Source organism: Pristis pectinata, chromosome 37 (genome assembly GCF_009764475.1).
Source record: "Pristis pectinata isolate sPriPec2 chromosome 37, sPriPec2.1.pri, whole genome shotgun sequence".
In the NCBI taxonomy this organism is placed as follows: Eukaryota; Metazoa; Chordata; class Chondrichthyes; order Rhinopristiformes; family Pristidae; genus Pristis; species Pristis pectinata.
In genome coordinates this window covers 5,870,519-5,883,319 of record NC_067440.1, presented here as the reverse complement: position 1 = coordinate 5,883,319, position 12,801 = coordinate 5,870,519, and the positions used below count along the sequence as shown (strand labels likewise).

The 12,801-nt window shown below is 60.9% G+C and overlaps 1 protein-coding gene across 2 annotated transcripts in view; it reads right to left on the bottom strand.

Annotated features, from left to right (window-relative positions):
- LOC127586589 (insulin receptor substrate 1-B-like) overlaps positions 1-6,840 on the bottom strand; it is a 90,195-nt gene extending 83,355 nt beyond the window's left edge. The window contains exon 1 of one of the 2 annotated variants that reach the window (XM_052044669.1): positions 6,136-6,840. In XM_052044669.1, the coding sequence (XP_051900629.1) occupies positions 6,136-6,481 (346 nt within the window). In that variant the 5' untranslated portion in view covers positions 6,482-6,840. The remainder of the gene's footprint in view (positions 1-6,135) is intronic. The other variant, XM_052044670.1, reaches the window with a different exon arrangement.
- Positions 6,841-12,801: the final 5,961 nt, after the last annotated feature.

Genomic DNA, 12,801 nt, shown 5'->3' with positions numbered 1-12,801 from the left:
GGGGGGAAGGTGTGTGAGGGAGGGGGGGAAGGTGCGTGAGGGAGGGGGGGAAGGTGTGTGAGGGAGGGGGGGAAGGTGTGTGAGGGAGGGGGGGAAGGTGTGTGAGGGAGGGGGGGAAGGTGTGTGAGGGAGGGGGGGAAGGTGTGTGAGGGAGGGGGGGTGTGAGGGAGGGGTGTGTGAGGGAGGGAAGGCGCGTGAGGGAGGGGGGGGAAGGCGCGTGAGGGAGGGGGGGGAAGGCGCGTGAGGGAGGGGGGGGAAGGCGCGTGAGGGAGGGGGGGGAAGGCGCGTGAGGGAGGGGGGGGAAGGCGCGTGAGGGAGGGGGGGGAAGGCGCGTGAGGGAGGGGGGGGAAGGCGCGTGAGGGAGGGGGGGGAAGGCGTGTGAGGGAGGGGGGGGAAGGCGTGTGAGGGAGGGAAGGCGCGTGAGGGAGGGGGGGGAAGGCGCGTGAGGGAGGGGGGGGAAGGCGCGTGAGGGAGGGGGGGGAAGGCGCGTGGGGGAGGGAGGGAAGGCGCGTGGGGGAGGGGGGGAAGGCGCGTGGGGGAGGGGGGGAAGGCGCGTGGGGGAGGGGGGGAAGGCGCGTGGGGGAGGGGGGGAAGGCGCGTGGGGGAGGGGGGGAAGGCGCGTGGGGGAGGGGGGGAAGGCGCGTGAGGGAGGGGGGGAAGGCGCGTGTGGGAGGGGGGGAAGGCGCGTGGGGGAGGGGGGGAAGGCGCGTGGGGGAGGGGGGGAAGGCGCGTGGGGGAGGGGGGGAAGGCGCGTGGGGGAGGGGGGGAAGGCGCGTGGGGGAGGGGGGAAGGCGCGTGAGGGAGGGGGGAAGGCGCGTGAGGGAGGGGGGAAGGCGCGTGAGGGAGGGGGGAAGGCGCGTGAGGGAGGGGGGAAGGCGCGTGAGGGAGGGGGGGAAGGCGCGTGAGGGAGGGGGGGAAGGCGCGTGAGGGAGGGGGGGAAGGCGCGTGAGGGAGGGGGGGAAGGCGCGTGAGGGAGGGGGGGAAGGCGCGTGAGGGAGGGGGGGAAGGCGCGTGAGGGAGGGGGGAAGGCGTGTGAGGGAGGGAAGGTGTGAGGGAGGGAAGGTGTGTGAGGGAGGGGGGGAAGGTGTGTGAGGGAGGGGGGGAAGGTGTGTGAGGGAGGGGGGGAAGGTGTGTGAGGGAGGGAAGGTGTGTGAGGGAGGGGGGAAGGTGCGTGAGGGAGGGGGGAAGGTGCGTGAGGGAGGGGGGAAGGTGCGTGAGGGAGGGGGGAAGGTGCGTGAGGGAGGGGGGGAAGGTGCGTGAGGGAGGGGGGGGAAGGTGCGTGAGGGAGGGGGGGGAAGGTGCGTGAGGGAGGGGGGGGAAGGTGCGTGAGGGAGGGGGGGGAAGGTGCGTGAGGGAGGGGGGGGAAAGTGCGTGAGGGAGGGAGGGGAAGGTGCGTGAGGGAGGGAGGGAAGGTGCGTGAGGGAGGGAGGGAAGGTGCGTGAGGGAGGGGGGGGCAGGTGCGTGAGGGAGGGAGGGAAGGTGTGAGGGAGGGAAGGCGCGAGGGAGGGAAGGTGTTTGAGGGAGGGGGGGGAAGGTGTGTGAGGGAGGGAGGGAAGGTGTGTGAGGGAGGGGGGGGAAGGTGCGTGAGGGAGGGAGGGAAGGTGTGAGGGAGGGAAGGCGCGAGGGAGGGAAGGTGTTTGAGGGAGGGGGGGGAAGGTGTGTGAGGGAGGGAGGGAAGGTGTGTGAGGGAGGGAAGGCGTGTGAGGGAGGGAGGGAAGGCGTGTGAGGGAGGGAGGGAAGGCGTGTGAGGGAGGGGGGAAGGCGTGTGAGGGAGGGGGGAAGGCGTGTGAGGGAGGGAGGGAAGGCGTGTGAGGGAGGGAGGGAAGGCGTGTGAGGGAGGGGGGAAGGCGTGTGAGGGAGGGGGGAAGGCGTGTGAGGGAGGGGGGGAAGGCGTGTGAGGGAGGGAGGGAAGGCGTGTGAGGGAGGGGGGAAGGCGTGTGAGGGAGGGGGGAAGGCGTGTGAGGGAGGGGGGAAGGCGTGTGAGGGAGGGGGGAAGGCTTGTGAGGGAGGGAAGGCTTGTGAGGGAGGGGGGGAAGGTGTGAGGGAGGGGGGGAAGGTGTGAGGGAGAGGGGAAGGCGGGAGGGAGGGAGGGAAGGTGTGTGAGGGAGGGGGGGAAGGTGTGTGAGGGAGGGGGGGAAGGTGTGTGAGGGAGGGGGGGAAGGTGTGTGAGGGAGGGGGGAAGGTGTGTGAGGGAGGGGGGGAAGGTGTGTGAGGGAGGGGGGGAAGGTGTGTGAGGGAGGGGGGGTGTGAGGGAGGGAAGGTGTGTGAGGGAGGGAAGGTGTGTGAGGGAGGGAAGGTGTGTGAGGGAGGGAAGGTGTGTGAGGGAGGGAAGGTGTGTGAGGGAGGGAAGGTGTGTGAGGGAGGGAAGGTGTGTGAGGGAGGGGGGGGGGAAGGTGCGTGAGGGAGGGGGGGGAAGGTGCGTGAGGGAGGGGGGAAGGTGCGTGAGGGAGGGGGGGGAAGGTGCGTGAGGGAGGGGGGGGGAAGGTGCGTGAGGGAGGGGGGGGAAGGTGCGTGAGGGAGGGGGGGGAAGGTGCGTGAGGGAGGGGGGGGAAGGTGCGTGAGGGAGGGAGGGAAGGTGCGTGAGGGAGGGAGGGAAGGTGTGAGGGAGGGAAGGCGCGAGGGAGGGGGGAAGGCGTGTGGGGGAGGGGGGAAGGCGTGTGGGGGAGGGGGGGAAGGCGTGTGGGGGAGGGGGGGAAGGCGTGTGGGGGAGGGGGGGAAGGCGTGTGAGGGAGGGGGGAAGGCGTGTGAGGGAGGGGGGAAGGCGTGTGAGGGAGGGGGGGAAGGCGTGTGAGGGAGGGGGGGAAGGCGTGTGAGGGAGGGGGGAAGGCGTGTGAGGGAGGGAAGGTGTGAGGGAGGGAAGGTGTGTGAGGGAGGGGGGAAGGTGTGTGAGGGAGGGGGGGAAGGTGTGTGAGGGAGGGGGGGAAGGTGTGTGAGGGAGGGGGGGAAGGTGCGTGAGGGAGGGAGGGAAGGTGCGTGAGGGAGGGAGGGAAGGCGTGAGGGAGGGAAGGCGCGAGGGAGGGGGGAAGGCGTGTGAGGGAGGGGGGAAGGCGTGTGGGGGAGGGGGGAAGGCGTGTGGGGGAGGGGGGAAGGCGTGTGGGGGAGGGGGGAAGGCGTGTGGGGGAGGGGGGGAAGGCGTGTGGGGGAGGGGGGAAGGCGTGTGGGGGAGGGGGGAAGGCGTGTGAGGGAGGGGGGAAGGCGTGTGAGGGAGGGGGGGAAGGCGTGTGAGGGAGGGGGGGAAGGCGTGTGAGGGAGGGGGGGAAGGCGTGTGAGGGAGGGAAGGTGTGAGGGAGGGAAGGTGTGTGAGGGAGGGGGGAAGGTGTGTGAGGGAGGGGGGGAAGGTGCGTGAGGGAGGGGGGGAAGGTGCGTGAGGGAGGGGGGAAGGTGCGTGAGGGAGGGGGGGAAGGTGCGTGAGGGAGGGGGGGAAGGTGCGTGAGGGAGGGGGGGAAGGTGCGTGAGGGAGGGGGGGAAGGTGCGTGAGGGAGGGGGGGAAGGTGCGTGAGGGAGGGGGGGAAGGTGCGTGAGGGAGGGAGGGCGCGAGGGAGGGAAGGTGTTTGAGGGAGGGGGGGAAGGCGTGTGAGGGAGGGGGGGAAGGCGTGTGAGGGAGGGGGGGAAGGCGTGTGAGGGAGGGAGGGAAGGCGTGTGAGGGAGGGGGGAAGGCGTGTGAGGGAGGGGGGAAGGCGTGTGAGGGAGGGGGGAAGGCGTGTGAGGGAGGGGGGGAAGGCGTGTGAGGGAGGGGGGGAAGGCTTGTGAGGGAGGGAAGGCTTGTGAGGGAGGGGGGGAAGGTGTGAGGGAGGGGGGGAAGGTGTGAGGGAGGGGGGGAAGGTGTGAGGGAGGGGGGGAAGGTGTGTGAGGGAGGGGGGAAGGTGTGTGAGGGAGGGGGGGAAGGTGTGTGAGGGAGGGGGGGAAGGTGTGTGAGGGAGGGGGGGAAGGTGTGTGAGGGAGGGGGGGAAGGTGTGTGAGGGAGGGGGGGAAGGTGTGTGAGGGAGGGGGGGTGTGAGGGAGGGGGGGTGTGAGGGAGGGAAGGTGTGTGAGGGAGGGAAGGTGTGTGAGGGAGGGAAGGTGTGTGAGGGAGGGAAGGTGTGTGAGGGAGGGAAGGTGTGTGAGGGAGGGGGGGAAGGTGCGTGAGGGAGGGGGGGGAAGGTGCGTGAGGGAGGGGGGGAAGGTGCGTGAGGGAGGGGGGGGAAGGTGCGTGAGGGAGGGGGGGGAAGGTGCGTGAGGGGGGGGGGGAAGGTGCGTGAGGGAGGGGGGGGAAGGTGCGTGAGGGAGGGGGGGGAAGGTGCGTGAGGGAGGGGGGGGAAGGTGCGTGAGGGAGGGAGGGAAGGTGCGTGAGGGAGGGAGGGAAGGTGTGAGGGAGGGAAGGCGCGAGGGAGGGGGGAAGGCGTGTGGGGGAGGGGGGAAGGCGTGTGGGGGAGGGGGGAAGGCGTGAGGGAGGGAAGGCGCGAGGGAGGGGGGAAGGCGTGCGGGGGAGGGGGGAAGGCGTGTGGGGGAGGGGGGGAAGGCGTGTGGGGGAGGGGGGAAGGCGTGTGGGGGAGGGGGGGAAGGCGTGTGGGGGAGGGGGGAAGGCGTGTGGGGGAGGGGGGAAGGCGTGTGAGGGAGGGGGGGAAGGCGTGTGAGGGAGGGGGGGAAGGCGTGTGAGGGAGGGGGGGAAGGCGTGTGAGGGAGGGAAGGTGTGAGGGAGGGAAGGTGTGTGAGGGAGGGGGGGAAGGTGTGTGAGGGAGGGGGGGAAGGTGTGTGAGGGAGGGGGGGAAGGTGTGTGAGGGAGGGGGGGAAGGTGTGTGAGGGAGGGGGGGAAGGTGCGTGAGGGAGGGAAGGTGCGTGAGGGAGGGAAGGTGCGTGAGGGAGGGGGGAAGGTGCGTGAGGGAGGGGGGAAGGTGCGTGAGGGAGGGGGGAAGGTGCGTGAGGGAGGGGGGAAGGTGCGTGAGGGAGGGGGGAAGGTGCGTGAGGGAGGGGGGGGAAGGTGCGTGAGGGAGGGGGGGGAAGGTGCGTGAGGGAGGGGGGGGGAGGTGCGTGAGGGAGGGAGGGGAAGGTGCGTGAGGGAGGGAGGGAAGGTGTGTGAGGGAGGGAGGGAAGGTGTGTGAGGGAGGGGGGGGAAGGTGCGTGAGGGAGGGAGGGAAGGTGTGAGGGAGGGAAGGCGCGAGGGAGGGAAGGTGTGTGAGGGAGGGAGGGAAGGTGTGTGAGGGAGGGAGGGAAGGTGTGTGAGGGAAGTGGGGGAAGGCGTGTGAGGGAGGGAGGGAAGGCGTGTGAGGGAGGGAGGGAAGGTGTGTGAGGGAGGGAGGGAAGGCGTGTGAGGGAGGGGGGAAGGCGTGTGAGGGAGGGGGGAAGGCGTGTGAGGGAGGGGGGGAAGGCGTGTGAGGGAGGGGGGGAAGGCGTGTGAGGGAGGGGGGGAAGGCGTGTGAGGGAGGGAGGGAAGGTGTGAGGGAGGGAAGGTGTGTGAGGGAGGGAAGGTGTGTGAGGGAGGGAGGGAAGGTGTGAGGGAGGGAAGGTGTGTGAGGGAGGGGGGGGAAGGTGCGTGAGGGAGGGAGGGAAGGTGCGTGAGGGAGGGGGGGGAAGGTGCGTGAGGGAGGGGGGGAAGGTGCGTGAGGGAGGGGGGGAAGGTGCGTGAGGGAGGGAGGGCGCGAGGGAGGGAAGGTGTTTGAGGGAGGGGGGGAAGGCGTGTGAGGGAGGGGGGAAGGTGTGTGAGGGAGGGGGGAAGGTGTGTGAGGGAGGGGGGGAAGGCGTGTGAGGGAGGGGGGGAAGGCGTGTGAGGGAGGGGGGGGAAGGTGTGTGAGGGAGGGGGGGGAAGGTGTGAGGGAGGGAGGGAAGGCGTGTGAGGGAGGGGGGGAAGGCGTGTGAGGGAGGGAGGGAAGGCGTGTGAGGGAGGGGGGGGAAGGTGTGTGAGGGAGGGGGGGGAAGGTGTGTGAGGGAGGGAGGGAAGGCGTGTGAGGGAGGGGGGGAAGGCGTGTGAGGGAGGGAGGGAAGGTGTGTGAGGGAGGGGGGGAAGGTGTGAGGGAGGGAGGGAAGGCGTGTGAGGGAGGGAGGGAAGGTGTGTGAGGGAGGGGGGGAAGGCGTGTGAGGGAGGGAGGGAAGGTGTGAGGGAGGGGGGGAAGGGGCGAGGGCATGCCGGCGGCCGACGGGCCGAAGCGCCGTGTGCCGTACTTCGGGCGAGCAGCTCGACGATGGCCTGGTACCAGCTGTCCTGCTCCTGCGGGCTGTCGGCCGCCACCGAGAGGCACTCGTCGCGGGTGTAGAGCGCCAGCAGGTACTTGCTGCGCGCGTCCGCGCGCTTGTTCACGTTCAGGCAGCGGTGCAGCGGGAGCGCGCGCTTCGGGCCCGCGCTCCCGCACCGGAACTTCTTCTCGCTCTCGTAGTACTCGAGCCGGGCAGCGCCGCGCTCGCTGGCCGCCCGCAGCACGAAGTACCTGCGGTGCAGGCTCTTGGACTTGCGGAGGTTCCCGCACTTCCTCACGTCGGCGTCGATGCAATCCTCCGCAGGGTTCGCCATTGCAACAAATAAAATATAATGCAAAAAGAATCAAGTCCTTAGTCCTTGTCCCGCCGTGTGTGTGTGTGTGTGTGTGTGTGTGTTCAGGTTTTTTCCTTCACATTCTTCGCTGTTGGCTGCTGCTTCTTCTCCCCTTCGCAAATAATTCTTTTTGCACACACCCCCCTGTGCTGCAAATAAAACTTTGCAATATTTTCTTTTTCGCCCTTGCCAAATAATCGGTGTCCCTCGCCACCTCCCCGAGCGATCTGCCCCCGCTCCTGTTCGCTGTGTTATTCTGAAGCGCCTCTGACCAGTCCGGCTCCTTTTGCTAATTTATACATACACACTATATTTCGGTGCATGTGGATTTTTTTTTAAACTGCTGGGCAGATTTGCATTTCTAAATAGGGAGCCAGGACCCACAGACACACACACACAGAGGAAAATGTGTCTGCGCTGCCTGGGTCCTAGCGCCCGCCGCGGCACATTGCACTCAGGAAGGATATCTGTGCTCCCAGAGTCCAGAGTTTGCTGTTTCATTGATTCCCACGGGTGGAGGGAGTGCTAACTCACCACCAACTTACTTGCCCCGCCGAGACACCCTCTAGAATTTAGGAGAATTAACATTGCTCTCGTTGAAGCCCGCAAAATTCTGATGGGGCTCAACAGGGTAGATGTGGGGATGATCTTTTCTATCAGCTGGGCTGTTTTGGAACCAAGGGATTAGTCTCAAAATGAGCGTCCGGCCATTCAGATGAGGAGAAGTTTCTTTGGAATTCTATACCCAAGTCAGGGAGTCTGTTCAAGACAGAGAGGTCGATAGGTTTTTATTTGGATACTGAAGGATACGGGGTCAATGCAGGGAAGTGGGGCGGGAGTAAAGATCAGCCACAATCTTATTCTCTCCAGCCCTTGCAGTGACAAAGTTCCCTAGTCCTGCTCCGGCTTTGACTCCCTTCCCTTTCCTATAACCCCCTGCAGCCCTGAAACCCTCTGAGATCTCTGCACCTTTTAAAGTCTCTCCTCCCTCCTCCCCCCCGCCACACCTGGCATCCACTCATTTTTAAGACGTCCTCATCTGCAAGCTCTAGAATTATCACCCTAAACTCCTCTGTCTCTTCTTCTCTCTCTCCCTCTTTCTCCATCCAAGTCATTTTCCTGTCCGTTACCTATCTTGGCATCTCACAGGGGTCGGACAGCTTTGGCTTCAGTACATTTACCAGCTTGAAGGTGCGTGTCGATTCCATGAGGAGTAACAGCCAGTCAGCCAGAGTCTGACCCGCGGTGTTCCTCCAGTGGTTTGCTTTTTGCTGCAGATCCCAGCATCTTGTGCCTCCACTGCTTGTGTTGTTTGCCTCCGGTAGGACGTTGACCACGATCCCACCCACCGAAGACCCTACTCTTTGATGTAATGTGCTAAGGGACCAAAGGGGGAAATGTACAGTCAACAGAAGAAGGGTCCCAACCAGAGGTGTCAACTGTCCAGATGCTGCCTGACCCGACTCCAGGTTCTGGCTCCAGGTTCCAACATCTGCTGTCTCTTTGTATCCCCATGAGGCACCAATGAGTCCAGCGACCAGCCCGTCCCACCCCTTACCTGAGGTTCCATGAGGAACACAGGATCAGAAGCCATGCGGACCCTCCAACATACCGCGCCACTAATCACATAAACTCTCTGTGCTGCGATAAACATTACTGCTCTCCTACAGCCCAGTTTGAACTTGTTAGTTGCTCCCCCTCCCCCCCCCCCCCCCCATTCTATCCAGCCTACAGGGGAGAGGGTCATGGATACGCCCTGCCCCTTGTGTGAAGAGGCGCTCTCTGACATTGGCACGGTTGGCTTGACACTAGTTCCCTGATGAGCTGTTCTCCATCTGAGGCAGTGGTAGGTGGCCCGGTGGCACAGCGGGTAGAGCCGGTGCCTCGCAGCCCCAGAGATCCAGGTTCAATTCCGACCTCCAGCTCTGTGTGTGTGTGTGTGTGTGTGTGTGTGTGTGTGTGTGTGTGTGTGTGTGTGTGTGTGTGTGTGTGTGTGTGTGTGTGTGTGTGTGGAGTTTGCACCTTCTCCCTGTGACCGCATGAGTTTCCCCTCGGTGCTCCGGATCCCTCCCACGTCCCAACGAGGATCGGTGGGTTAATTGGCCACTGTAAGCTGACCCTAGATAGGTGGGATTTGAATGCGTAGACAATTGGTACCAGGGAAAATCAGTGAGGAATGGGATGGTTCTGTGAACCGGCATAGACTCCTCAATGGGCCAAATGGCCACCTATGTCGTGAGGTAATACACTGTCATCACCTATCAGCTTCCTTTCTATCTGAGCAGTCCTCATACTTCAACCTTGGTCTAGGTGTGGTAAGGTGGGGAGCAGTTGAGAGAGGTTTGGAAGGTTGGGGAAATTTGGGGAGTTCAGATTGATTTGAGGGTAGATATTGAAAAAATTGAAACATTGGGCCCCAAAAACTGAGTGGGGGAGGAAGGGGGTGCTGAGGGAGGTGGGAGGGGAGGGAGAACCCTGCTTTCAAAGTGTGCAAAGTTACAGTATGAAAGAAAGGCTTAGAGGGATGTGGGCCAAATGAAACTAGCTCAGGTCGGCATGGACAAGTTGGGCCGAAGGGCCTGTATCTGTGCTGTATATCTCTATGTCTGTTTTTCATTATACCCCCAAACCCACCCCTGTTCCCCAGGCTAGTAGCAGATCATATACCTCCTCACAACACTGCACTTACTGGAAATGCAGAGGGTGTCTGTCCAGAAACTCCCAGAAAATAACAAAGGCCAATATTGCTTCTATTTGCATTAGTTTCTTGCTGGGATCTAGCTGGGATACAGATACACCGTTGTGTTCCAATGAGAGGTCATGGACCTTAAATGTTAACTCTTGTTTTCTCGCCACAGTTGCTGCGCGACCTGCTATATATATTTCCGTTATTTTTTTGTATCTATTCAGATTTACCAGCCTCCCCACCTACATTGTCGCATTGTTCAGGTAAATCAGGAGAACCAGTCTTGTAACAGGAGGTGCACTAGGACCCAGTGACACCGCCCTGTCTGCAAATGCAAGCGGCAGGGCTGTGTCTGCCACGCCAACCAATCAGGCTCGCTGTTGCATTCCTACTGGTCCAAACCTACAGAGCATGGGCCAATGGCAGCTTCCCTTGGAAATCCAGCCAGACACCACAGTTGTCAAACTGGGCACGTTACTTTCACCAGGCAGTGAGGCTGTTTCATCCTGACCCATTCACACCCATCAGGCTACAGGCAATGCAATGCAGAGACGTGTAATGATTGCAGGGGCAGTCCACAGCCAGTTCTGATGCAGGGTCCCCGACCTGGAGCGTTGCCTCTGTTTCTCTCTCCACAGAAGCTGCCCGACCTGCTGAGTGCTTCCAGCATTCCGTTTCTGTTTCAGATTTCCAACATCTGCAGTTTATTGATTTGCAATGGAAGGAAAAATACATAATAATAGTCAGTCACTGTGTAACACTGGGGGACAGTGCCGGTGGGATCGGGTCTGTCACTGTGTAACACCGGGGTACAGTACCGGTGGGGTCAGGTCTGTCACTGTATAACACCAGGGTACAGTGCCGGTGGGATCGGGTCTGTCACTGTATAACACCGGGGTACAGTGCCGGTGGGGTCGGGTCAGTCACTGTGTAACACCGGGGTACAGTGCCGGTGGGGTCAGGTCTGTCACTGTGTAACACCGGGGTACAGTGCCGGTGGGGTCGGGTCAGTCACTGTGTAACACCGGGGTACAGTGCCGGTGGGATCGGGTCTGTCACTGTGTAACACCGGGGTACAGTGCCAGTGGGATCGGGTCTGTCAGTGTATAACACTGGGGTACAGTGCCAGTGGGATCGGGTCTGTCAGTGTATAACACTGGCGTACAGTGCCAGTGGGGACAGGTCTGTCACTGTATAACGCCGGGGTACAGTGCCGGTGGGGTCGGGTCTGTCAGTGTATAACACTGGGGTACAGTGCTGATGAGAACACATCAGTCACTATGAAACAAAGCAACCTGAACAGTCTGCGCCTGCTCTGGGTCTCAAGATTGGGACTGTCAGCAGACAGCCAGGCTTTGCAGCCCCATATCTACAGGTGAGGTTGGAATCAGTGTTGCACAGACCTACCTCACTCACTCTTCAGTGTACACCCAAACTCCCCGCTGCCTGTAGGGAGGGTCATGGCAGAAGCAGACGGCAATGATTGACCTAACTGTTGACCCCCAGCTCTGCATCACACCCCACCTCCCACTCTCAAAGCCCAGGGTCATTTACTCAAACTGTATTGCCGGCTGTGACACTAGTCCAGGCTTCTGTTGGGGAATCATTTCCATCTTGTGTGACCAATGCTGAGCAGAAAGATGTGGCTGCTGTTGCTCAACAGGGGCATCCTCCTGATGATTGCCTTATTCCTCCTGCCGATAATATAGCTGCTGCCCTCAAACCAGCCAGGCGACAGGTCTCCCTGTTACTCTATCTCCGCCATGACAGTGACAGGTTGCATCACGGTCTGGGATGGCAATTCGAACGCGCAGGAACACAAGAAGCTGCAGAGAGTAGTGGACTCGGCCCAATACATCACAGGCACATCCCTCCCCACCATCGGGAGTATCTACAGGAGGCGCTGCCTCAAGAAGGCAACATCCGTCATCAAAGATCCCCACCATCCGGGCCGTGCCATCTTCTCGCAGCTACCGTCGGGCAGGAGGTACAGAAACCTGAAATCCCCACACCACCAGGTTCAGGAACAGCTACTTCCCTTCAACCATTCGGTTCTTGAACCAACCGGCACAACCCTAATCACTACCTCAGTACAGCAACACTGTGACCACTTTGATCACTTTGCACTGACGGACTTTGATCTTTTTGTGTTCTTTCTTGTAAAACCTGTGTATAATTTATGTTTTTCTTGTGAATGCTGCTTATAGGCTATGTGCCTGTGATGCTGCTTCAAGTAAGTTTTACATTATATGTACTTGTGCATGTGACAATAAATTTGACTTTGACTTCGTAGGGAACCTTTGAGAACCGGCTTGTACCACGTGGCAGATACATTAGGGACATTTAAGAGACTCTTAGATAGACACATGAATGATAGAGAAATGGGGGGGGGGGGGGGGCGCCATGTGGGAGGGAAGGGTTAGATAGATCTCAGAGCAGGATAAAATGTCGGCACAACGTTGTGGGCCAAAGGGCCTGTACTGTGCTGTAGTGCTCCATGTTCTATATTATGTATGATTCCTTCTGGGCCTTGTCCAAATCCCTCTCAAACCCAGTGACTGCATCTGATTCCACCACCTCCTCTGGCAACCCATCCCAGATATCACCCCTCTCTGTGTAAAGAAGCTTTCCCCTCAGATTCCCTTTAAAACCCCTTCCTCTCACCTTAAACCCATGCCCTCTTTGTTTTTGATACCCCTACCATGGAGTAAAGATTCTGACTATCAACCAGATATAAGCCTCTCATTACTTTCTCACACCTCCAGCAGGTCACCCCTCAGCCTCCTTCACTCCAGGGAAAACAGTCCCAGCCTGTCTGATATGTCCCCATAACTAAAGTCCTCCAACATCCTGGCCAATCTCCTCTGCACCCTCTCCAGTGTAATCACATCCTTCCTGTAGTGTGGTGACCAGAACTGCATGCAGTACTCCAAGTGCGGTCTAACCAGTGTTTTGTGAAGCTGTAACATAATGTTCCTACTTTTATATTTTATACACAGACCTGCAATGCCAGATTAGATTAGATTAGATTATTATCATGTATACAGAGTAATCAGTGTATATGGTAATAATAAAATACAACAATAAATACAACGACAAGCTCAAAACAACAGATTGGTGCAGAGACTGTAGTGAAAACTGAGGTGGTGCACACTGAGGTGGTGCACACTGAGGTGGTGCAAACTGAGGTGGTGCAAACTGAGGTAGTGCACACTGAGGTGGTGCACACTGAGGTGGTGCAAACTGAGGTGGTGCAAACTGAGGTAGTGCACACTGAGGTGGTGCAAACCGAGGTAGTGCAAACCAAGGTAGTGCAAACTGAGAGTGCAAATGAGGTAGTGCAAACCAAGGTAGTGCACACTGAGGTAGTGCAAATGAGGTAGTGCAAACCAAGGTAGTGCACACTGAGGTAGTGCACACTGAGGTAGTGGAAACTGAGGTGGTGCAAAAAGAAATGCTAAAGTGACAATAACGGAAGAGGCAGAGTGAAGAGTCCGAGAACCTGGCAGCGCCACCAGGAAGGGGATGTGAGAGAGGTAGTCGGTTCAGGAGTCTGACAGCAGTGGGGAAGAAGCTGTCCTTGAGTCTGGATGTCTGGGCTTTCGAGCTCCTG